Raw genomic sequence first — 26,029 nt, forward strand, 5'->3', positions numbered from 1 at the left:
ATTGATTGATTGATTGATTGATTGATTGATTGATTGATTGATTGATTGATTGATTGATTGATTGATTGATTGATTGATTGATTGATTGATTGATTGATTGATTGATCTGTCACAGCGCAAAAAGTAAATTAAACTCAAAAGGACACGCAATTTAAATACTGCCGTCATCATCGCATAATTATTCGGGGCAGCTTTGAAACGTCTGGTATATTTTTGTTGGATAAGGGCTTCGATGTCTGGAGTCAGGTTCTGCGCACTGCTTAGCTTGAGCTTTTTTTTAAGGTTAAAATTTTACAGAGAAGAACGAATCTGACTTTGACATCATTTTAGAAATCGCTGTTCACACAGGTACGAAGTACTGAACATACTGAAGATTTTAAAAGCCTGTCTGCCTAAGGACGGAAACCTTTCTCTAGAAAAGTTTTGGTAAATATCATGAACATTTTCGCACGAGAGATTGAACCCTCGAACTTACCATTCCATCGTTGGTCGGCCACAGCTACTGCAATAGAACAATATCGAACTCTTAAAATCTTGGGGTCGTAGCGGGGATATTTCGGTCACGATCTTGACCAAACGATGGGGTTCAGAAGAGAGCCTAACTACTTGAAATGAGGAGCAAATATGTGCTTACTAACTCTTATTAAATTATCCAAATGCAAAAAATTATGTTAAAAAATCATTCATCAGAAACAAAATTTAATTATTTAACCTTTTAAACGCAGTCACATTGCATTGCGTGAATGTTATGCTTTTTACATTTATCGACGAACTTCCTTCGGAGGAAAGTAGAAAATACCACAAATTAGTGGACAGCGAAAACTAGAAAAACGAAAAGGAAACCTGAAAATCGGGCACTTTTTGATCCGAACGATAACTGAGAAAATCCACACGATCAGTGGAAAATCTGACCTTCTACACGTAGAATTCCAGATTTACATTTAATTAAGGTTATCCACCAGTCAAATACCCTGTCGGATATGGGACCCCCCGCCGAATGGACCCTTAATTGAACCAAATTGACTATCAGTTGCTTTGGATAGGTTGAGAAATACTACTGGAAACCGTGGTGTTCACTACAACTTAACAGCAGCAGTCATAATTAAAAATAAAATTCCACCATGTATTGTCATCTCGTGACACCCTTAAGTTATGGAATAATCCCGATGCTGAAACATGCATCACCCAAACAGCTGTTCGTAAGGAACCAACAACAACTCGATCCGAGAGGACCTTACATTACGTCGTTCTGAAGGAACAAAACTGTAAAATGCAGGAAACAATTATCCATCATGCATTTAGAAGAAATGCTAAACACTGAAGTTAAAGAAAAGTGGTAAATCACTTGAAAAATATTCTTATAAAATCAACTTTCAGGTTATGAACGGTTATGTTAAGTTTAATAAACTTACAAGTCCACATGATAAAATAAAATACAAAAATACCAAAACAATCTAAGGAATTCATTCCATTTCAACAAATTATGACTACCATTACAAATCCATCTATTTATGTTTGTCCCAATAAACTAATTACATGTTATTCATAGACCAAATTTATAAAATTAAAGAACGAAAATTGAAAATAAAATATATTCCCAGCTGACGAATCGAAACCGCATTCGTGACTCAAGTCTCACATAAATAAGCTAAGTGTCCACACGCACACTATCAAAGCTATCGGACGTCTGAACGACAAAATAATTAAGTCAAGAAATAAAATTAACATACTAAGGTTCAATGAACTCAAAAGCGCGTGGCAAACAGCAGTAATAATCAATCACCGTTAGCTCAGTATCCAATGCTGGACAACCCTCACGTTTATGCCACTAGTGGTTCCATAATATTATGTAAACACCTTTCGGCTAGTAAGGATTGTGCCGAAACATGGCCTCAATATTACTTTGCTAACACTCTTCGCATTACATACACTACTGCAGACACTACCATCGTTCAAGTCACTTCGCAAAAACACCTAAACTAAGACTTGACTATATACAGACGACACCCTAATCCTGTCGTCGAGCCTGCAGTGTCTACACACCCTAACAACAACATCTATATATACACACGCAGCACCCTAAACCTATCGTTGAGCGTAAATGGGGAGGCCTATTCATCAGTGTATTCCTATGATACGCGCAACGTCCTAAATCTATTGTCGAGCGGAAACTGGGATGTCTACTCATCCTGTAAAATGTTAGGTGAAATCGTAACTTCAAACACACTCTCTGATATTTAGCTTGAAACCTTGTCGAAACTATAGCACATAGCACTATATGAAACGAATCTTGCCACAGAATGAACGCAAGTCTGGAAATGCAACTAAGTCCCTATCTGGCCAATAAAACGTAAAATGAAAATTAATAACGCGCGGCTACTCAATCCACAACTCAAACACGATCTCGACACACGCAGTGAAGTTTGGAAAAATAATAATATTCAGCACTTGTTTAACTTTACGTGAATATCGCCAAAACAGTAATCACCACCATCACAAGAAATTCACAATGTAATTCTAGTGTGAGGCCCAAAATCGCCTACCATCTCACTGTTTCAAACATTCATTTCCAGAAACTATCCACTGAAGCGAAATTCATTGAATCTACACAGCCAAACTATCACTTTAATAACGCCCAATATCTCATCCCACAATATTTCCGATTTTTATGATAATCTCGTCTCGAAATAAAAAATATATACTGAATGGAAATTTGTTACAACAGTTAAATAACATCAACCGTGTTTTCCAGAATGCCCTTCTATTCTTGAGGTCGCTTACTATAACATTCACTATGCTGACTTTACATGAATCGTCATTGCCAAGAGCTACAATCTTCTGCAGAAATTGTTTATCACGGGGAGTTCTTGACTTGAAATCATAATGTGCGTCACAAAGCACTCACTTCGACTCCAACCACCATTCAACCGGTCAGCTGTTCCGGATTGCTAACGGAATCCCAATCCAGCCTGCCTCAGAAATATCACTTTTAATATACAGCCTGTCTCAAAAATTCTTCGCCATCGACAAATATAGCTTGTCTCAAAAATTCTCTTCATCGCCTATCATCACGGCGGCATTACTCATGCAATACAGGTTTCCTATGCCTTCAACATCTACACAACTATTCTCTCAACATATTATTCCGACACAATCCATTTCTTTCTGTTTCAAAACCTTTCAAACCTTGATACTCCCATGGCGAACAATTTTATAAGAATCCTTTCATTCATTTCAGTACAACTTTCGGACCTCAAAGACAAAATAACATACCGTGATTTCCTATATCACCAACATACACGGTGTCACAAACATTAACTTCCCACGAATAAATATAACTTTATCAGACTTCACAGGATTTCGAAACGAACGCAAATCTATTCGACATTGCTGTTATTATTATTATTATTATTATTATTATTATTATTATTATTATTATTATTATTATTATTATTTCACTTATTTTTTATCTCATAGGATATTCGAAATTATTGTATTCACCACGACTACATGATCGTTATACCATTCCTAACTTTTATTCAGTTTGAACAATATCTCAAGGAATTTTAACACATTATATAAACTTCGCATTTTACAGTTTCTCAACGTGAATTTTACTGCCCTGAAGAGTTCCATACGGCGACCAGAAATATAACACTTTCGCCTGATCATTATTTAAATACTAAATCGACACACGCACTGGAACATTTTAGTGATGCAAAATATAGACAGACCTGAAAGTAGTCATCTTGGAGATTTCGGCTACATTTTAGCCAGCTGACCTCAGATTCAGCCCCTCATGTTTGCAGAATACATCATCTTCTTATAGATTACTTAAAAATACATAGATATTACAGTCGCTATTGATTAACAACACAAATGACGCACTTTCCTCGCTTTTTAGCATGCGACGAACTTCCCTCTCTGCTGTCCACTGCGACTGTCTCTCAGGACTCTGTTCTCGTTCACCCTAATAATCACAGGTGTTTCAAAAGATAACAAAATCAGATCTGTCTCCGACTAGCCTCCAAACCTCCCTGGACAATTTCAAACACACAGTGTAATAAAATGAAATCAGCTACGTATTTTAAGTAGATATCTATGCCTTCACGGTTTTCATCGGCGGAAGCTCGGGAAAATTTCTATCATCTTCAATCCACATGAATGTATAACATAAGTTATTTTTAAGACACAAATCCTGCACTTTCTTGTAGACGAGCGACGTGGGTTTCACCGTCCAGACCTTCAGATAGAATGTGTAAATGTAGGTGGAGGGGATTCATTTTATACCCTCTGAGAGGACGGTACCCTGATTATGAAGCTTGGTCGTGCAATCTCCTAATTCCACATCCGCTGGACCAATCTTCTTGAAATTTATTCCACAAATTCAGACAGAATTATAATTCAATATGGTGTTATTTTTATATGTTTCCCATACTTAAAACGGGCGTAATAAATGTATTAAGTAACTAAGTAAACCTTTATTTTTCTCCCACCGAGCTCGATAGCTGCTGTCGCTTAAGTGCGGCCAGTATCCAGTAATCGGGAGATAGTGGGTTCGAGCCCCACTGTCGGCAGCCCTGAAGATGGTTTTCCGTGGTTTCCCATTTTCACACCAGGCAAATGCCGGGGCTGTACCTGAATTAAGGCCACGTTCGCTTACTTCCAATTCCTAGGCCTTTTCTATCCCATCGTCGCCATAATACCTATCTGTGTCGGTGCGACGTAAAGCAAATAGCAAAAAAAAAAAAAAAAGTTCTCCCGATCTTGCAGTTACACAATCTAATCGATCTTAACAGAGGAAAATAACAATTCTCAATTGCAAAAAAGAAAACCATGCAAAACTACGACAGTTACAGCAAAGACAAGGAAACCTAGATGCCATGGACAATACATTATAAAGATACAATGATACCCCACAGTGGTGGGCATAACAGCACAAAATAAAGAAAACAAGGTAAAAGTTAGTCCACTGGCCTCTCGGCCAGCTGAATTAAAAGTAAAATTAAAAGGGCAAGGTACGGCAAGTACGGCAACCCCAGGTTTATTCCACCTCACTTCCTGGATACGTGATGGCATGTGTCACCCGATACCTCCTGAACTGGCATCTAATAAATTTATTTCTGACATGTAACTTCGCGGGCTTTCTTCAGAGATGACCTCGGCACGTGTCGCAAATCCGTGAGTAGGGACGCCAAACTTTCCTCCAGGCTTAATTGCATTTATATTCACCCTGTGGATTCTGACTTCATTTAATGTTTAATAATAATTTCAGTCTTTTATTCCTGGACTAACCATGTCGCCAAAATCTCTCGTTGTGAAGGTTTTTTTCTAAAATTGCTAAATTAGTCAGCACTCGATATCAACCGAAGTGTCCCGGCATTTCACGAGAGGGTGGCTCGCACGTCACGGTGAGTTCTGTTCCCACGGAGGAGCGAGACTCTTGAAATAAAACATGACTACTCTCAAAAATGTTATTTGTAGCTGAAATAAATATCTGCAATTATTTATCATCGTAGAATTATTGGTTCAAGATAAAAAAAATTCTCGGGTTTGCCGGTCACTTAGTAGAGTTCGGTCAACGGATTGGGAGATGCTGCTACTGCCGTGAGGAAGGCACAATTACGTAGTCTCAGAGACAAACGTACGGCGAGAAGGAAGTTCCCCTGAACTTGGCCTGGGTAGCGCAAGGGCCATGTTGGCTGCTGTCAGCTAGTTGTGCCAGGCGTTAAAATAAGGCGGATGAAAAATGGAAAATGAACGATGTGATAGTTCACAAGGTAAAAAAAAAAAAAAAAAAAAATGAAATGGCGTATGGCTTTTAGTGCCGGGAGTGTCCGAGGACAAGTTCGGCTCGCCAGATGCAGGTCTTTAGATTTGACACCCGTATGTGACCTGCGTGTCGTGATGAGGATGAAATGAGGATGAAGACGACACATAAACTCAGTCCCAGTGACAGCGAAATTAACCAATTATGGTTAAAATTCCCGACCCTGCCGGGAATCGAACCCGGGACTCCTGTGACCAAAGGCCAGCACACTAACCATTTAGCCATGGAGCCCGACAGTTCACAAGGTATTATAACACTTATGTTTATTCCACTTGATAGGTGTGAAAGAAAGTGTACTGTTTCCCGAACTTGCTAAGAACCACGGCAGTTTTCTTTTTGTATATTCCCTTATATGTGAAAGACAAAACTTTAACTTACACAAAGAACCTGTCCGAAAAACGAGTAATTCCACTTGTAAGTAAGTAAATACAGACCTTCAGTAAGGTAGTTCCCAGAAGTTTTATGACTTCTACTATTAGAAAGCCGCAAGGAATTATTTTGATGCTGGTGTAGCAGTAGGTGACGGAGTGAGGTAGGAGTTTGAGGTAAAGAGGAGGGGGGCCGTTTCACTCCATAGTTTGGAAAGCGTCGTGCTCGACCATATATTTCTAGGAACTACAAGATGCTATTGAATTAGAGTGGAATTATATTGGGATGATTCATCACAACGATCTTTGTCTGTAGTGGATTTATTCCCTCCGACACACTCCCCAGATACAAGAGAAATAAGAGACAATAGCCAAAGGACACCGACTATGACTTCATCGTTTGGCCCTCGGTTGTTCCAGGAACAACGGACCCCCTTATGCTCAGCAAGGCAGTGACTCACGATAGAAGGCAGAGATCTCGTTATAAATACCTGCACGATGCTTGGCATACTTACCGTGACCCTACCCATTCAATGGCACATACCAGAACATGCTCTGGATACGCCCTCCACCAGAGGCACTCTTCTTGTGTTCAGCTACTTGGACAGCAAGTTTAATAACCATTCAATTAGCCATCATTAATTAAAATACCCGAGGCCCTTACAACCCTTGAAAGGTCTTGGGTCGACCAGTGCGACTGCTGCTCAGTCAGATGACCTGCATTCATCTGTGGTGGTTGTAAGAAAAATACAACTGTGTAACTAATCCCCTCCTAAATGAAATGAAATGGCGTATGGCTTTTAGTGCCGGGAATGTCCGAGGACATGTTCGGCTCGCCAGGTGCAGGTCTTTTGATTTGACTCCCTTAGACGACCTGCGCGTCATGATGAGGTTGAAATGACGATGAAGACGATACATACACCCAGCCCCCGTGCCAGCGAAATTAACCAATGATGGTTAAAATTACCGACCGTGCAGGGAATCGAACCCGGGACCCCTGTGACCAAAGGCCAGCACGCTAACCCTGTAGCCATGGAGACGAACATCCCCTCCTAAGTCTAATCAGGAGTAAAAAGGAAGAAGAGGTCCGACCCTTCAAAAGTGAAATATCGGCAAAGGAAAGGGAGGGGTCATGCAGGACGTCCAAGGACGTAATGCTATCGGAATCGTAAATATGGTTGCGAGATTTCCAGATGGCAAATATGGAATACTCTGATGTCTTTATCTTATAGGGATGAAAAGAAGAGATGTGTCAGTTATTAAATAATAATATACGGCATAAAACAAATTTATTTATTCGTGTCAGAACCGATACATGAAAACAACTTGAAGGCAAAGAAAGGAAATTTAGGTTTAGGTTCATAAAAATAATCATACATAAAATCAGCTGCGTGGCCAGCATTGGCAAAAATAGTTACAAAATATTTATAGAACACAATGAAAGTGCTTGTGCATGTAGAGTGCGTGCATGCAAGACTTGTCATTATAAGGACACGGATACACGTGAATAATGTTGCAGTACACTACAAAATCTTACATTAAAATACCGAACAAGAACAATATGATCAAGGTCAACAGTTTTACAGCGAATTCTATGTTCTGCTTACAATCCTAAATCCAACTTTCGAGGCTTGTTAGGAAATAGATTCAAGAGATCTGTTGGTTCTACAATTATGACTCTGAATGTTTATTTAGTTTATTATTTCCTTTTTCTTTCCTCGCGAAGTGGGGGAGGGGGATTCTTACGCCATGTAAAACCCCCTTGGCTACGCCCCTGAATAAAAGAAACAATATTTAACTAGTATAACTGAAAACATTAATATCATAACGAATAAACTCACACAAGCTAGTGGTTCCATAAAAGGATTTACTACTTTACAGTTACAGTTATACAAAAAAGTATATAATATATTACAAGTAGTTTCTTCGAGCTCGATAGCTGCAATCGCTTAAGTGCGGCCAGTATCCAGTAATCGGAATATAGTGGGTTCGAGCCCCAATGCCGGCAGCCCTGAAAGATGTTTTTCCATGATTTTCCATTTTCACGTCAGGCAAATGCCGGGGCTGTACCTTAATTAAGGTCACGGCCGCTTCCTTCCACTTCCTATACCGTTCCTATCCCATCGTCGCCATAAGCTAACAACACAACTAAACTAGTACGCTATCAGAGACGTTAATCTGAGGGGATGTAACGTGAGGAGTACAGCCCTGTGATTGGAACCGGCAGTGATGTGTGATCTTTGGTAAGAACCAAAGAGTACAGAATATATCTTACTTTCAAAAAGCACTGCGTGAACTGCAAGTCAAAGGTGTCCACTAGGAAAAATCTCCTCAAGAAATCGGTGGGATCACAGTGGGGAAGTCATCCTGATACCATCCGAACTTCTGCAATGGCGCTATGTTATTCCGCAGCAGAGTATGCCTGTCCTGTTTGGTATAGTTCCACGCATGCCAATCAGGTAAATGTGGCTCTTAATAAAACATATGTAATTATAACAGGCTGCTTGAAATCCACTCCTGTCGAATGGCTTTACAACCTCGCTGGAAAAGCACCAGAAAGAGAAAGAGAAAGAAAGAGAAATAGCTGTCAATAAGGAAAGAAAGAAAGAAAGAAAGAAAGAAAGAAAGAAAGAAAGAAAGAAAGAAAGAAAGAAAGTGCAACAGTAAATGAACTGGAAGTAGACAAATTCTGGTTACAGTAATATAATATTTGAACTGTGCCTTATCTGTATATGTTTCCGACACGAGAATAAATAAATAAATAAATAAATAAATAAATAAATAAATAAATAAATAAATAAATAAATAAATAAATAAATAAATAAATAAATCAACATTATAGACCGTTATGCCTTTCAGCGTTCAGTCTGCAAGCCACTGTGAAATTACTAAACGTCGCCACAATCCTCTGTTTACAACTAGCGCTGTGGCCTCATACCTCTTATCTTCAAATCGTTAGAAAACGAGTCTAACCATCGTCGTCTTGGTCTCCCTATACTTCTCTTACCCTCCATAACAGAGTCCAAAATTCTCCAAGGTAACCCATCACCCTCCATTCGCCTCACATGACCCCAAAACCGAAGCCGGTTTATGCGTACAGCTTCATCCATAGAGTTCATTCCTAACTTAGCCTTTATCTCCTCATTCCGAGTACCCTCCTACCATTGTTCCCACCGGTTTGTAGCAGTAATCATTCTCGCTACTTTCATGTCTGTTACTTTTAACTTATGAATAAGATATCCCGAGTCCACCCAGCTTTCACTCCTGTAGAGCAAAGTTGGTCTGAAAACATACCGATGTAAAGATACTTTCGTCCGGGACCTGACTTCCTTCTTACAGAATACTGTTGATCGCAACTGCGAACTCACTGCGTTAGCTTCACTGCACCTTAATTCAATCTCACTGACTATACCGCACCATTTCCTGTCCTAAAATCCGACTAACTCAGGGGGGTTGGTAGAGCACGTAGTGCTGTCCAGAGAATGGCCGACCGGGCGAGTTAGCCGTGCGGTTAGGAGCGCGCGGCTGTGAGCTTGCATCCGGGAGATAGTGGGTTCGAATCCCACTGTCGGCAGATCTGAAGATGGTTTTCCGTGGTTTTCCATTTTCACACCAGGCAATGTACCTTAATTAAGGCCACGGCCGCTTCCCTCCCATTCCTAGGCCTTTCCCATCCCATTGTCGCCATAAGACCTATCTGTGTCGGTGCGACGTAAAGCAGCTAGCAAAGAAATGAATTTGGCCCACTTTTATTATAGTTTCGATTATGCCTCTTTCTACTCACTCATGCTGATGCGAATCGCATGCAATAATTCAGTACAGGAATATGTATTCTGAACCACTTCAGTGTGTGGTCTGTCGCTCGCTCCCACGTTTATCGTAATTATTGAAAGCGAACGAAAACGTAGTCGAAAACGAAGGATGTTATATTTCCTGAGAAATGGGAATAAAAGACAGTATCCAAGATGACGTAGGAATTGAGAGCTGTTATTTATTCAGGAACTTCACAAGAATGTGAGCAAGTGATTTTGGGCTACCTCTACAATTAACTGGATACACGATACTAATATGAGAGAAACTACATCAGTAAGCACGCGTTTAGCAATGACTTGACGATGTTTAGCCACTGTGAATCCTACCATAGCTTATAAAATCTAGCATCTTCAGCCACTCCATATTATATCATATGGAAAATACACGTTTACTAAAATAAAAAGTAAAATTTATACCTAACCTCCGAGCATTTATGGATGAAACAGAGCTCTGCATTCGGGACGCGTTTGTCTTGTCCAACCATCAGCTGTCAAGAGAATGATTTCCCGTGGTTTCCCATTCTCCTCACTAAGGCAAATGCCGAGACAGTTCATTTTACAGGCCACAGCCGCTTCCCTCTCGCCCTTCACCGCACCTCAAATCATCGCAACACATCCCCTGGCCTGAGAGAGTGCACCACTCCCCTAGAGGTCTGCCGTTACCCTATCAGGGTACAAGATGAAAACTTTTAGTAGATAGGTAGGTATACCTATCCTCAATCGCAAACAAAACGCGTATCGCACATAAAGAGGATAGGAGATCGCCATTCAGTGTGAGGAGCACTTGAAAATCCTTGCGCCTAGCCGTGCGTGCTCACAACATTGATGGATATGACACAACATACTTCAGTCTGCTTCTGGACGCATGCTTCAAGTAGCAATAAAATGCACCGTAAGAGGTGATTTGTATATGTACATTCGAGCAAGCAACTCCTGATGGCGCCACATTTGAAAATGTACTCCAACACTCGCCATCGCCACATGTCTCACGGTGGAAATAATTGCTTCCCTGAATGTGGTTGCCTACGACGAGGTATGATACTGAAATGGGTATAGTTCCACATAGTGGTCGTTCCATCTACCCCTTGTTGTTATTCATGGAGACGAAAACCACCTACCGCTCTCTGCAACTAGTCAGAAGATATACACATCAAAAAATGTTTTGTATAACGGCGAATAGTATGGACAACAAACCAATAGCTTTGTTTTGAACCTCCTACATTACCATTCATGATCTCGTGTCCCGTATACGGAGGAAGTATCAGCAGACACACTCAGTGTCGGATCGTCCGAGGACAAGTCGTGCTCGCTCCCCAACAGCAGCTTAAGACCGCTTTGTGCCCGATAGCTAGCGCCACAGAGCTCCGGGCTGATCTGTGGTGGGCTTCAGGCGTCCAAGTGTCCACACAGACCATCAGGAATCGTTTGCATGCAAGGGCTTTACGCTCAAGGAAGATCCTCCGTCGTGTCCCCGTCCTTCACCGCCGCAGAGATGCTCGTCAGTGGTGGGCCCAAGCCACCGTGAACGGAGATGTGCCGAGTGGCGTTTGTCTGTTCACGGACGAAACCAGATCGCCTTCCACCCCGACAGATGTCACTCAAGGCCTGGAAGCGTAAGGAATCTCGTGTCAGGCTACAGCATGTCCAAAAAATGCACTCTTTCCAAGGAGGGTCAGTCTTGTTTTGGAATGGGACAATGCTGGGTCAGAGAACGCCGCGTGTGTCTTTTGACGGCATAATGGCGGGTGAGCGTTACATTCGTGAGGAGCTGTGACCAATAACGTGTCCATTCCGTGAAAAAATCGGCGATGAATTCATTCTTGTGGACGACAACGCAAGATCACGTCGAGCAAGGGTCGTACAACTTTCCTCCAGGAGTCCGACACTGTCCGAATGCAATGGCCTGTGATGTCGCCGGAGATGCATTGTATCGAACATGCATGGGATGTGCTGAAGGGTGCTATTGCTCAACGTCCACAGCCTCCCATAACCCGTCTAGAGGTCATTGAGGCCGCCGTCGAAGAGTGGGATCACCTCCCTCAAGATAACCTACACAATTTTACCTGTGGTATGCCTCGACGAGTACGAGTCCTGCTGGATGTCCATGCTGGCCACATTTCTTTTTGAAATGTCACTGTATGTCCAAATGTAAACAACACGCGTCCCTATGTATCGTATCGTAGTCCGTTTACCCTCCAGGGTTGGCTTTTCCCTCGGACTCAGCGAGGGATCCCACCTCTATCGCCTCGAGGGCAGTGTCCTGGAGCTTCAGACTTTCGGTCGGGGGATACAACTGGGGAAAATGACCAGTACCTCGCCCAGGCGGCCTCACTTGCTATGCTGAACAGGGGCCTTGCGGGGGATGGGAAAACAGGAAGGGATAGACAAGGAAGAGGTAAGGAAGCGGCCGTGGCCTTAAGTTAGGTACCATCCCGCCATTTTCCTGGAGGAGAATTGGGAAACCACGGAAAACCACTTCCAGGATGGCTGAGGAGGGAATCGAACCCCCCTCTACTCAGTTGACCTCCCGAGGCTGAGTGAATCCCGTTCCAGCCCTCGTACCACTTTTCAAATTTCGTGGCAGAGCCGGGAATCGAACCCGGACCTCCGGGGGTGGCAGCTAATCACACTAACCACTACACCACAGAGGCGGACGTCCCTATGTAACGGTTCAAATTTCTTTCAGTATGTCTTTTGCAGTCCGCCTCTGTGTTGTAGTGGTTAGCGTGATTAGCTGCCACCCCCGGAGGTCCGGGTTCGATTCCCGGCTCTGCCACGAAATTTGAAAAGTGGTACGAGGGCTGGAACGGGGTCCACTCAACCTCGGGAGGTCAACTGAGTAAAGGTGGGTTCGATTCCCATCTCAGCCATCCTGGAAGTGGTTTTCCGTGGTTTCCCACTTCTCCTCCAGGCGAATGCCGAGATGGTACCTAACTTAAGGCCACGGCCGTTTCCTTCCCTCTTCCTTGCCTATCCCTTCCAATCTTCCCATCCCTCCACAAGGCCCCTATTCAGCATAGCAGGTGAGGCCGCCTGGGCGAGGTACTGGTCATTCTCCCCAGTTGTATCCCACGACCAAGAGTCTGAAGCTCCGGGACACTGTCCTTGAGGCGGTAGAGATGGGATCCCTCGCTGAGTCCGAGGGAAAAGCCGAACCTGGAGGGTAAACAGATGATGATGATGATGATGTATTTTGCAATTTTCTTTGAGTCATGAATACATTTTTCGTGGGAATGCAGTCTATTTCGTAATACCGTAGCCCAATATCCCAAATAAGCTCTGCATTAAGTCAAACAACCATTATGCAAAACTATTTTGATGTGCACATTTCAGGGGAAAATCGTAAGGGGGGGGGGCGCTCTGTATACACATATGTTTTTTCCTCGAGGTTCTTCATTTTACGTTTATTAACTGTATATAGAAGAGAAGAGAATTGATTACTCCCCTCCCATAGTTCCGGATCACTTGAAACTGTGGCGAGAGCATTCGTTTATTGAAATCTAAAACATTTGAATACATACATTTAAAGAATTGTTATTACACTTTATTTGTTTATTACTACAATTAAATCTTAAGAAAAGTTTACACCCATTTAAAAAAAATGTTATGTTGCCCTATATGTTAAGCTCTTCACTGTACAGTATATATCGCCTGCACTTCTTAAAAATAAGGGAACACCGCCAAACCTCACATTCCAGCCTGTCACTACTGACAGTAACAAGTGTAATATTATCACAGATCTCAGTACAAGTAGTCACATATCTCTTGCTGCGTCCGAAACGTCATTCTCTTGTCAGAAACCATAAATGTCTGGTCTTTTAATCCTTTTAATCCGAAATTTAAGATCGAGGAAACTGCAATTCCAATAGCTTGCCTTTACCTTAAGGCGAGATTTCTTTATAGCATACCGATAAAAACCGGAGATAAAATATGATTGTTTCAGAATAGTAGAAGCTATAGTAATGCAATTCATATTGTATCATTTATTCAATGAGTGTTTCTATCAGGTCGGCAGAGTTCAAGGAGATAAAAGAAATGAATACTACAGTATACATCTGTCCTCCAATCGGCACTCGTTTGAAAAGTGATTAATCGCACTTCTTTAAGATTTTGTGAGAGCTTGACACTTTATAGAATATACAGTACGCCTTTCTTAAATATCTGAACCCCATGAAGGAGTTCTGATCTTCGAGTTTCAAAGGAGATAGATAGATAGATAGATAGATAGATAGATAGATAGATAGATAGATAGATAGATAGATAGATAGATAATGCTTTTACATGTAGCAAAATTCGGGCTCAAGGGCCTGCAATTTTCACAGTACAAATCAAATTAAAATTACAACAATAATAATATCCTTAATTTTAACTTGGTAACTATTGTGCAAAGTACCTCGTCTAATTTCGTTCGTTCGTTTAACAGTTATCCAACAACACAGTGAGATCAATTCAACAGGCCACCTTAAACTTGTAACAGGATGTAACATTCCTAATGTATGCGGAGAAGGACTTCCATGACCTGGACAGAGATTATGAAAGAGCAGTTGTATTCGGCAGTGCAGTTTATGAGTATGGATGTTGTGGTTCTGAGGAGGACAGGTAATAAAAGAGTGAAGGGAATGTTGGGAATGTTTGTGGAAAGTATTTTGTGTAGAGTGATGACACGTGAAGTTTATGGCACCGTTTCACTCGAACTCATGACAGCTCCTAATAATATGGTCGTAGACTATATGAGCATCATATCGGATATTCCTAATGCATCTTACGCAGCTGTTCATAGTCCGGTCCACTTCCTTATTTCTATCGTATGTTATTATACTCACACGGTGCAATAATAATAATAATAATAATAATAATAATAATAATAATAATAATAATAATAATAATAATAATAATAATAATAATAATAATGGCATGTGGGCTCGGGAAAGGTCTGATAATGGTCTTTCAATATGACGCCCACCTGCGCATCTGCCAGGATTATTCCCTACCTAGGATGAAGTCTAATGTAGAAGATAGCACAAATACCCAGTCCTGGAGCTATAAGAAAATGGCGAATGAAAGTTACAACCCCCGACCCGGCCGGGAATCGAACACGGGACCTCTTGAGCCAACCACCAAACCGGGTAGTGTAACAATAATCAAATATAGGCAGTATCCGAGAGTTAATTACTTTTACTTTAATTGGTGGTGGTGGTAGTGATTATTGTTTTAAGAGGAAGTACAACTAGGCAACTATCCTCTATATAATTATAATCAGAGAGAAATAATGGAAGGGATCGGACATTTAGAAAAATGAAGGTATCGGCCAAAGAAAGACAACGGCCACGAAATGCGTAAAAAGGAAAAACTCCCTAGGCCTCGAATGCTCTAATACCGTCGAGGTCGGAAAAGAACAAGAGTTGACCATGGGAGGTCGAAGAGGATACAGTAGATGAAAGTGAGGAGCCTGGCACAAATAAGTGGAAGCAATGCCAGGAATCAGTTAAGGACCCCATGGTCACCAACCAATTGTCCAAAGTTAAGAGCCCCGGAGGCCCCCTAGGATGAAGTCTAATATAGAAGATAGCACAAATACCCAGTTCTGGAGCTATAAGAAAATGGCGAATGAAAGTTACAACCCCCGACCCGGCCGGGAATCGAACACGGGACCTCTTGAGCCAACCACCAAACCGGGTAGTGTAACAATAATCAAATACAGGCAAGGGGTACCGTGGGTATTATTCTACCGCCCCACCCACAGGGGGTAATTTACCAAGGGAGTTGTTCAATAAATTTCTAACTTCTTTGCAATTATTTAAGAAAAGACTAGGAAAGCAACAGATAAGGAATCTGCCACCTGGGCGACTGCCCTAATGCAGATCATTGATTGATTGATTGATTGATTGAAGGCCAGAATTTATTCCAGTGATTGCTGTATCTAATGGTTTTCAGCAAGATTTAAGACGTTTGGATATGTCATTAATATCAAGCTCTGTAGCTGCAGTCGCGTAAGTGTAGCCAGTACCCATTATTCAGGAGATAATGGCTTCAAACCCCACCGTCGGCAGTCCTGAAGATGGTTTTCCGTGGTTTCCCATTTTCACACCAGGTGAATACAAGGTAGGTAAGGGGTAGTATGCCCGAAGGCAGGTCCGAACCTCCGTAGAGGTGTTCCTGAGCCGGGGTTTACGTGCGGTAGGGTGGCCAGTTCCTTTCCGCTCCTCCAATCCCATACCCCCCACCAACAGCGCGCGGCAACCCATCCAACTCCTGACCACGCCCAATGTTGCTTAACTTCGGAGATCTCACGGGATCCGGTGTTTCAACACGGCTACGGCCGTTGGCTGAATACAAGGACTGTACCTTAATTAACGCCACGGCCGCTTTCTTCCCACACTTATCCCATCGTCACCGTAAGACCTATATGTGTCGGTGCGATGTAAAGCAAGTTGTAAAAAAAAAAATGTCATTAATCTGTATTGTACAGTAAACAATAGTGGTCCTAGGACTGAACACTGAGGTACACCTAAGATCTAATTTCACCATCGGCTCCATGGCTAAATGGTTAGCGTGCTAGGCTTTGGCCACAGGGATCCCGGGTTCGATTTCCGGCAGGTTCGGGAATTTTAACCACAACTGGTTAATTCTCCTGGCAAGGGGACTGTGTCGTCTTCATCATAATTCCATCCTCATCATGACGCGCAGGTCGCCTACAGGATTCAAATCAAAAGACCTGCACATAGCTAGCCGAAGTCCTCGGACATATCCCGGCACTGAAAGCCATACGCCATTTCATTTCATCACCAATTCACATGTCCTATTTCACATTTTGCTGTTATTTATTTATTTATTTATTTATTTATTTATTTATTTATTTATTTATTTATTTATTTATTTATTTATTTATTTATTTATTTATTTATTTATTTATTTATTTATTTATTTATTTATTTATTTATTTATTTATTTATTTATTTATTTATTTATTTATTTATTTATTTATTTATTTATTTATTTATTTATTTATTTATTTATTTATTTATTTATTTATTTATTTATTTATTTATTTATTTATTTATTTATTTATTTATTTATTTATTTATTTATTTATTTATTTATTTATTTATTTATTTATTTATTTATTTATTTATTTATTTATTTATTTATTTATTTATTTATTTATTTATTTATTTATTTATTTATTTATTTATTTATTTATTTATTTATTTATTTATTTATTTATTTATTTATTTATTTATTTATTTATTTATTTATTTATTTATTTATTTATTTATTTATTTATTTATTTATTTATTTATTTATTTATTTATTTATTTATTTATTTATTTATTTATTTATTTATTTATTTATTTATTTATTTATTTATTTATTTATTTATTTATTTATTTATTTATTTATTTATTTATTTATTTATTTATTTATTTATTTATTTATTTATTTATTTATTTATTTATTTATTTATTTATTTATTTATTTATTTATTTATTTATTTATTTATTTATTTATTTATTTATTTATTTATTTATTTATTTATTTATTTATTTATTTATTTATTTATTTATTTATTTATTTATTTATTTATTTATTTATTTATTTATTTATTTATTTATTTATTTATTTATTTATTTATTTATTTATTTATTTATTTATTTATTTATTTATTTATTTATTTATTTATTTATTTATTTATTTATTTATTTATTTATTTATTTATTTATTTATTTATTTATTTATTTATTTATTTATTTATTTATTTATTTATTTATTTATTTATTTATTTATTTATTTATTTATTTATTTATTTATTTATTTATTTATTTATTTATTTATTTATTTATTTATTTATTTATTTATTTATTTATTTATTTATTTATTTATTTATTTATTTATTTATTTATTTATTTATTTATTTATTTATTTATTTATTTATTTATTTATTTATTTATTTATTTATTTATTTATTTATTTATTTATTTATTTATTTATTTATTTATTTATTTATTTATTTATTTATTTATTTATTTATTTATTTATTTATTTATTTATTTATTTATTTATTTATTTATTTATTTATTTATTTATTTATTTCAGATTTGGATGGCCAGAGCTCAGGGTGCGAAGAGGTGGATGCAACGCAAGTTCGTATTCATGACAGCACCGCCAAGAAGCCCAGCATCAAGCAAGTCGGGTAAGTCAGTCTCTCTCTCTTCTTCACGGTTCATAATAATCTCATTTACCCTAATTGCAAATTAAGGAATGAGATGGATGTTGGCTAACAGTCTGCAGTACAGAGCGAGAATAATGGCTGCAGAGCCAATAAACGGTAAACCTATTTCACAGACATAAGTAAATATTATACTTATGGCTCGGGTCATTAGAAATTCATTTACACCAGTCCAGGTCTTGCGATTCTGTGCATTCCAATTTCTTCCGCACCACAAGCGTATGTAATTTAAATGAACTCGGTCTTTGTATAACGAGATTTGTGGACTCAACTACTTCAATGCTACGAACAACCGTCCAAGAAAGTGCGCTGCAAACTTCGGTCATATTGAATTGTGATACCCCTACACTTGAGTGAGATGGCTGTGCTGTTCAGATCACGTAGATGTTAGCTTGCACTCGGGAGATGGTATGTTCGAAACCCGCTGTCGACAGCCTTGAAGATGGTTTACCGCGGTTTACTTTTTCTACTATTTCAATTGCTGAGAACAATACCATAATTATGGTCATGGTTGATTCCTTCCCAGTCATAGCTCTGTCTGCCCCATTGTGTCATGAGAACCGACTGAGTCCGTAGGATAAAAACCAGTAATTAATATGCTTAGTTATTAACAATAATTAGTTATTGTATGTTGGGTATTCAGCCCGAAGGCTGGTTTGATCCTCTGCAGCTCCTCCAACAGCTGTCATAAATAGCCTAGGTGTCACTGAAGAGGTGTAGGCCTACTAGGGAATGAAGAGTGAGGTAGTTTCCCGTTGCTTTCCTTACCGACCCAGCCGTTGCTACAGTATTACATATCAGTCTCCCAAGCCCACTGAAATGCATGCACCAACCGACCCTATGAACGATATTTTCACACCATTCATAACAAGGACTGGCTGCATAAGCAAAGGTATTACTAGCATCACTCATACCTCAGTCATTTTCATACTGTCAAAGTCAAGGATGAGACTGAGATAGGTCAATGACAGTAACACATTTGATATAGCCCATACCAGAAGACATAGTGCACTGTAAACACTACATCTCGCCAGCAGAACAAACATTATGTGCTAAAAGCATATTCGAATGAGCTCACACTTCAATAATGGGGGCTACCTAGCCGATGTGCACAAAGAAAAAAAAAAGTACTCGGTTCGTCTGGAATAATGTGGGTTCGTTTCCCGTCAAGAACTCGTAAATTTTAGAAGTAAGACTTCCACTTCCGCAGTGGCATATATACTCATGCTGCACTTGAACCTAAAGCCTATAGGTTTTACTTCCACTAACTACTTTTATGATTTCCTGAGACGCCGAGGCGCTGAAATTTTGTCCCACAGGAGTTCTTTTACGTGCCAATAAATCTACGGACACGAGGCTGTCGTATTTGGGCATCTTCAAATACCGCCGGACTGAAACAGAATCGAACTTGTCAACTCAATCTACCGTGCACTCTAACATACACCATTGCGAAGTACAACTCCATGGCTGAAAGGTTAACATGCTGGCCCTTTGTCCAGAGGGTCCCGGAGTTCGATTCTCGGTCGGATCGGGGATTTTAACCTTCATTGGTTAATTCCAATTGCTCAGGGGCTGGGAGTGTGTGCCTTCTTCATCATTAGAATTTATCAGACGTAGAGCGCCATCCTCACCGAAGCACAGGTCGCCTTTACGGCGTCAAATGTAAAGACTTGCACTAAGCCTCTTCCGAGGCCACACGCCATTATTATTATTATTATTATTATTATTATTATTATTATTATTATTATTATTATTATTATTAAATTGTAGGGGTTCCGCTGTCTGTAATTTCGTTCCTTTTGACAATTTTTCAGTTATTTACCCGTTTTAGGTCAACTCTAGACCGTATCAATAGTTTTTTTTTATTTTTCGTGTCTGTTTGTCTGTTTGTTCCACCATCATGGCGAAACGGCTGAATAGACCTCCACCATTCTTCATATTTAGAATATACTCATCCAGAGATTTAAAAATCACTTAATAAACTGTGGGTTTATAGGAAAACCAGAACAGTTTCCTTCCATTTTCTCGTATACTATTGATTTTCTGTAAAATCTGTGGACTACATGTGAAACGTTACTTCATTTTAAACGACTTTTGCTATGTACATAATTGTGCTTGCTCTTCAAATGACGGAGAAAGTAACTATTTTCTGAGGCTTTCATGCTCTGCATTGAGTGACCGACAGACCGACAACGAAACTACCGGTTACCATGGCAACGTCTATGGCTGCTTGCCAACAGGGAAGTAAAGAATGCCATTTTCGTCTCCATCTCTATTGTGAATAACAGTTCGCAACTGGGCCTGCAGTTATAGTAGGGACTCCCGAATTCGACTGTGAATTGCAGTAGGAAATGTGGCCTGTCATTGCCATCAAAACGTTCCGCATGCCCACCTTACATCGGAAACAACGTATGGCGTCCTCCCTGTTTTGTTCTCGGATAGCTCTAAGAGACATGCTATTTTATATATCTTACTCACTGTGCATACAGTAATTTACGTAGAAAGCCGTAGACATGGTAGAATACCGTAGGGAAGTAGGGTATATTTGCTAGTTATTAATATATTGAGTTCTCCGAATAGACTTTAATGTTTCGCCTATAAGTTCTTGAATACTTTGATGTTTTGTTATTTTCATCGTTCTTCATTTCAGGAACATCACCGGAGATGCGAAGAGGAGGCAGTCATCTGGAATGATAAAGGTAAGCTGAAATTATTTTGTGCATTTGAATTAATTTTTGTAACCATCATTTTAAAACATTCGACTGAGCGATGCAAGTTTATCAAATACTCGAGAGAAAACATTCTTTAATGTAAGCGTCCTCAGCGCGTGATCCTAGAACCATATCATCAGTATACAAAAACATTCAACAATAAAGGGCTGAGAGTGTCGCCCTGTAGAACTCCATTTGTCTGCGCATAAATATAGTATTTCTTAACGGATTTTCAGTCGCCTATCTCAGCAAAATTAAAATGAGTTTTATCTACCGGCACTTGTACCACTGACATCTATGCATTCGTACCTTTGTCATTTATAGACATGTTTCTGGTTTCTATTGCAAGTACACTGAACTAGAATTAAGCGAAGTTCACGGTTCGAACAATATTTCATAGTCTACAGTTCTTTCTACTTGTTTAATGTCGCACTAACACATCGATGGTTTTCGGTAATGGAAGGCTGGGAAAGGGAAAGAAGCAGCCGTGGCCTTAATTAAGGTACAGCCCCAGCATTGCCTGATGTGAAAATGGCGGGATTTGACCCATATATTAACAGTATTTCAGTTCAAAACGCAATCTCCATATCAACCATGGAGGCGTGCGATAGAGATGTTAGCTCTATGCTCGGCCGCATTTACACCCGGAATTAACCTGGTGCTAATTTTTGGTGTAGGCTGAGTGGACCTCAGGGCCATGTGCACCCCCCAGAAGTGGAAATTTAGTTCCTTAAAATATTCGACTTCCCAGCAGGGAATCGAGCCCATGTCCTTCCGGGTGAACCAATTTTGGTCATTTTGGTAATTTTTTTTATGACTGAAATTGAAAGGATTGAGTTTCATTTTTCTTGTCACGAAGTTATTCAGCTGAATTTAAACAATTTATCACTGTAATAATGCTTTGTTTGCCAATTGTAATTTTACATTTAAATCCCATTTTTCTTCCATAATATTCCGCCAAATGTAACAAAATTTGTATGGTATATTGTAACAGTAAATACAATACTTTGACGAGCATGAAACTAGACGCAGGACGTGTACAGTTTCTGATTGAAGTGCTTACTGAGGAAGAGAGGGTTTCTTGATTTTTAAGTTTGTTAAAATTCTGAATTTATTAACAAAGTTCAAAGTTATATCACCTTCATACAGCAGATAAACAGGTAAAGGTCCTTTCCTCATCCAGGCTGGTGATGTACTCGAAATCCGGCCGCTCTCCTCGTACTGCCATCAGTCTCCTCTCTGCACCATGGAACGACGAGTCCTCCCACGATGGAAATTCTAAAAGTTCTCGACTATCCATACGACGTCTAGAAGATCGAAATGACGTAGTAATGTTAGTATTGAGATTTGGTTGCACGGAGAATGACTTATGACTGTACACATTAGTATCTGGGACACGGAAAGAGTTTCTTGAATATAAATCATCAGATATGATGTTGAACTAAAGAATCACTCGTCATTTAGTGTCGTCAAAAAAATTGACTAAAAAATGTGACACTTGAAACAGTTTGAAATTATCACACACAAGATATTCCTTTAAGTTTCTGTGCAATTTAAACTCAATCACTTGAAAAGAAAAAGTCTTTCATTCGTAAAACGACTTGGTTCATTAGTGTTAATTTGAAATCAAATTAAATGGATGCTGTTCCTTCACAGTCCGTAGTTTGATCATACGAAAATATACTGTCTATTGTAAACACATAGTTCAATGCACAGTTCACTGCTTGTCATAAACGCACAGTCTAATTTCACGGTTCATTATTTATTGTAAATGCACATCTTAAACACAGCCCAATCTCTACCACAAATGTACAGTTCAAATACGTAATTTCACAGTCTATCATTAACACACAGTTCAATGTCTACGACGAATGCACAGTTCAAATAAGTGTTTCACAGTCTACCATTAATGCACAGTTCAAATACGTAGTTCATAAACTGAAATTAATTCACAGTCCAGTGCCCACTTCGAATGTTTACGCGATATTGGGAAATTACATGAATTCTATAATGCCGGTGACACAGTCACAAACTGAAGTTAATCCGTTAATCAATCACTTGTCACAGTCTGAGAAATTCTAAGTTTGAGTCATAAAATTATCAAAAATATTTCAATTACTTGGCAACGCGAATATCGTTCACAATCCATCACTGTTCGCATTGTTTCATCAATCTTGAGTTATACGCACCTGAAGAAATGTAAGTTTGAAACATTCGTTCAACTAATAAACCACTTGGAAATCTATGACAAACACGGTTTAAACCACTCTTAATTGAGGCCAGATTATATCACTCGTGAATCACGGAAAATTTACAAGTCCACACACAGTGTTATAAAGTTTAAGTATGAGACTCGGCGAAATAAGACTTTCACTTGCGAATCGCTGAAATATTTATAAGTTCGAACTCGGTATTGTGGAGTTTAAGTCTTGGACTCGGCGAAATAAGGCTATCACTCGCGTAGCGTTGCGGTTCCCACGAGCCGACCAGCGGGTTCGACGGTGGCATTGAAGATCCAAGTTCTCGCCCGCTGCTCGCAGCACGAACTCCACACACACATACACACACACACACACACACACACTGATCTGCCTAGCGAAACGGCTCTCCATTTATAATCAAATCGAGCAAAAATCTGTCCTTACATTTCGCTTAATAACTTTGTTGTCTCTCGCCGGATTTCTATCAAACTTTGTAGAAATGGAGGTAAATTATGTGGCTACACGAAGATGTTGTTGGGTACATCCAACAATTGCTGCGAGAGAAGTTATTAACTGAAGAACATTTCGAATATTCCTCGCTGACGTAGGCTCTCTCTGTCACGTGGAGGCAGGCTGTGACGTCAAGCCGTTTCACGTCCCACACACCAGCTGCTCGCTGTCTCTGGCTGTCGTCTACTGTTAAGCCGGCGCGTAGCGCGAAGTTTTAAGTTTTAATTGCTGGGACTTAATTGTGTACCGCTGTACAATATGTATCACAGCTATATTAAGAAACCTGCGTATGGAATTTTTGATTGCAGAATTTTCTCAAGTAGTAGGGATTTTTAAGTCCAAAATTGTAGAACGTAAAAATTACACAAAATTCAGTACGATACATCTCCTTATATAAATTATGTGTTACCGTGGTTTGGTGGATCAGCAGAGGTGAAAGAAGGTGCCGGGGTGAATGGGTCTAACTACAAAATTAAAGTTAATTTAAAACTGTAACAAGGTTATGTTTTTTTCTTTTGCTCTTCCTTTTTGCTTAATAACACGAAACAATGCAATAGGTACAAGAAGCAAAAATTAAATCTAGGAAAGATAAGATTGGTGGTATAAACAGAATTTGGGCTTCAAGCCCTCCCTTTACACTTCATGAGCTCTCAGCTCACAAACACATATTTACCAAAGGGCAGAAAACCCCTAATACCTGGAGCACTTGCTCCCAACTTTTAACCTCAAGCCTCCCAGAGGCACCTTTATACACTGGAAAAGAGCTAACACGCTCTCAGTTTTTCAAGGCAATATCAGACATTACCAATGATTGCCATCAAGGCACGACTTACAACAATGACACGGGGGTATCTTGTACCCAATCTACTGGGCCTTAGCAGGAAAAGAACAGGGTAAGTAAATGGCCCGGAATACCAAAAAGAATGAAGGCGTATACTTGCACTCCTAAATACACATTTTAAAACCTAAAAGACACTAGGCCGATGAAACAGGGGCTATTCCCAAACTATGGAGGTGACTCGTGTAAGGAAAAAATTTAAAACATAAGAAAATCAGTTACCAAAACGTAATCACCTCAGACCAATATGAAGGGGAGCTCGAGAGGGTAAATCACTCTCTATCCCCGAATTACAGTTACAAATTTACTTAAGTTTCTACATAAACTGGTAGAAATCTACATATTTGTAAAGATGGGTTACATGGTAAAGGTTTCGGACCTTTCCCGCGGGTTTAACTGCTGAGCTAGCAAGAAATAAAGATGTTAAGCGGCAAGAACTGCTGCCTGATGGAAGAGGCGCTTCCCACCTCCTGCTACACGTCCATACACTAGGTTAGATGTTGATGAAGTGGCCGAGAGGCAAGAAAATCAGCAGTTTTTATACCCTCGGGGAAGGTTCGAGACCTTTCATGAATAATTAAGACACACCCACAGGCTTTAATTGGGTAGCTTGAAGTTACACATCAAAATCGAAGAAGAAGGACACGATTGGTCAAAAATTAATTACAGAAATTCTGGATTGGCTAAATCAAAATTGGCGGAAAGAAAGATTAATATTGCCAACCCACAAATGAAAGAACGAAATTTAGTAAGGACAAAAACTTATGAGAACAAAATTTCTTCAAGAAAGTTCCTTCACTTCGCACCAGGGTGCATGATCACAGTTTTTAGGCAGTGACATCTATGAGAGAATGTCCAAACTTCTTGATAAATAGTAAACAAAACAGGTCGAAATTCACACAGTGACATCTTCAGAGGAAAGGTTTAAGTAGATCCAGTTTTAAGTTCACTGTTTCTCCTGTAGAGGTGTACTTTAAGGAGGAAAATTCGAATGTGCGGTGTAGAGGTGTACCACCCGGTACAGACGTACAGAAAAATCAATACGTAGTGCTTTTAAAAGAAGTATTATCTACCTAATTATGAATTTACATTAACATGGTAATTACATTTCATGAAGAAATGGAATTAAAAATTTCAAAAAAGTATTTTTTAAAACTATTAATTGCATATAAAAGAAATGTTCGTGATATATCTACTTTTATGTAGGTGACATTTCCACAAAGTTTTGTGAAAAACCATGCCTTAGGTAAAAATACCGTTTTATCTCCGGAGTGTCGCCTTAAAAATAAAAGAAATCTACTGTATGCAAATAAAACTATGAAATTGTCTGTATTCTTCAATCCAGAATTTCTGTAATTAATTTTTGACCAATCGTGTCCTTCTTCGATTTTGATGTGTAACTTTAAGCTACCCAATTAAAGCCTGTGGGTGTGTCTTAATTATTCATGAAAGATCTCGAACCTACCCCGAGGGTATAAAAATTGCTGATTTTCTTGCCTCTCGGCCACTTCATCAACATCTAACCTAGTGTA

The 26,029-nt window shown here is 39.1% G+C and overlaps 1 protein-coding gene across 1 annotated transcript in view; it reads left to right on the forward strand.

The window, feature by feature from the left end:
- The window catches only part of Fhos (Formin homology 2 domain containing), a 1,020,872-nt gene that overhangs the window by 32,177 nt on the left and 962,666 nt on the right, over window positions 1-26,029 (forward strand). Inside the window, exons 2-3 of the mRNA XM_068227617.1 lie at window positions 18,105-18,201; window positions 20,888-20,936. Coding sequence (XP_068083718.1) covers window positions 18,105-18,201; window positions 20,888-20,936 — 146 coding nt within the window. The remainder of the gene's footprint in view (window positions 1-18,104; window positions 18,202-20,887; window positions 20,937-26,029) is intronic.

The sequence above is a fragment of the Anabrus simplex genome, chromosome 5 (genome assembly GCF_040414725.1).
Source record: "Anabrus simplex isolate iqAnaSimp1 chromosome 5, ASM4041472v1, whole genome shotgun sequence".
NCBI lineage: Eukaryota > Metazoa > Arthropoda > Insecta > Orthoptera > Tettigoniidae > Anabrus > Anabrus simplex.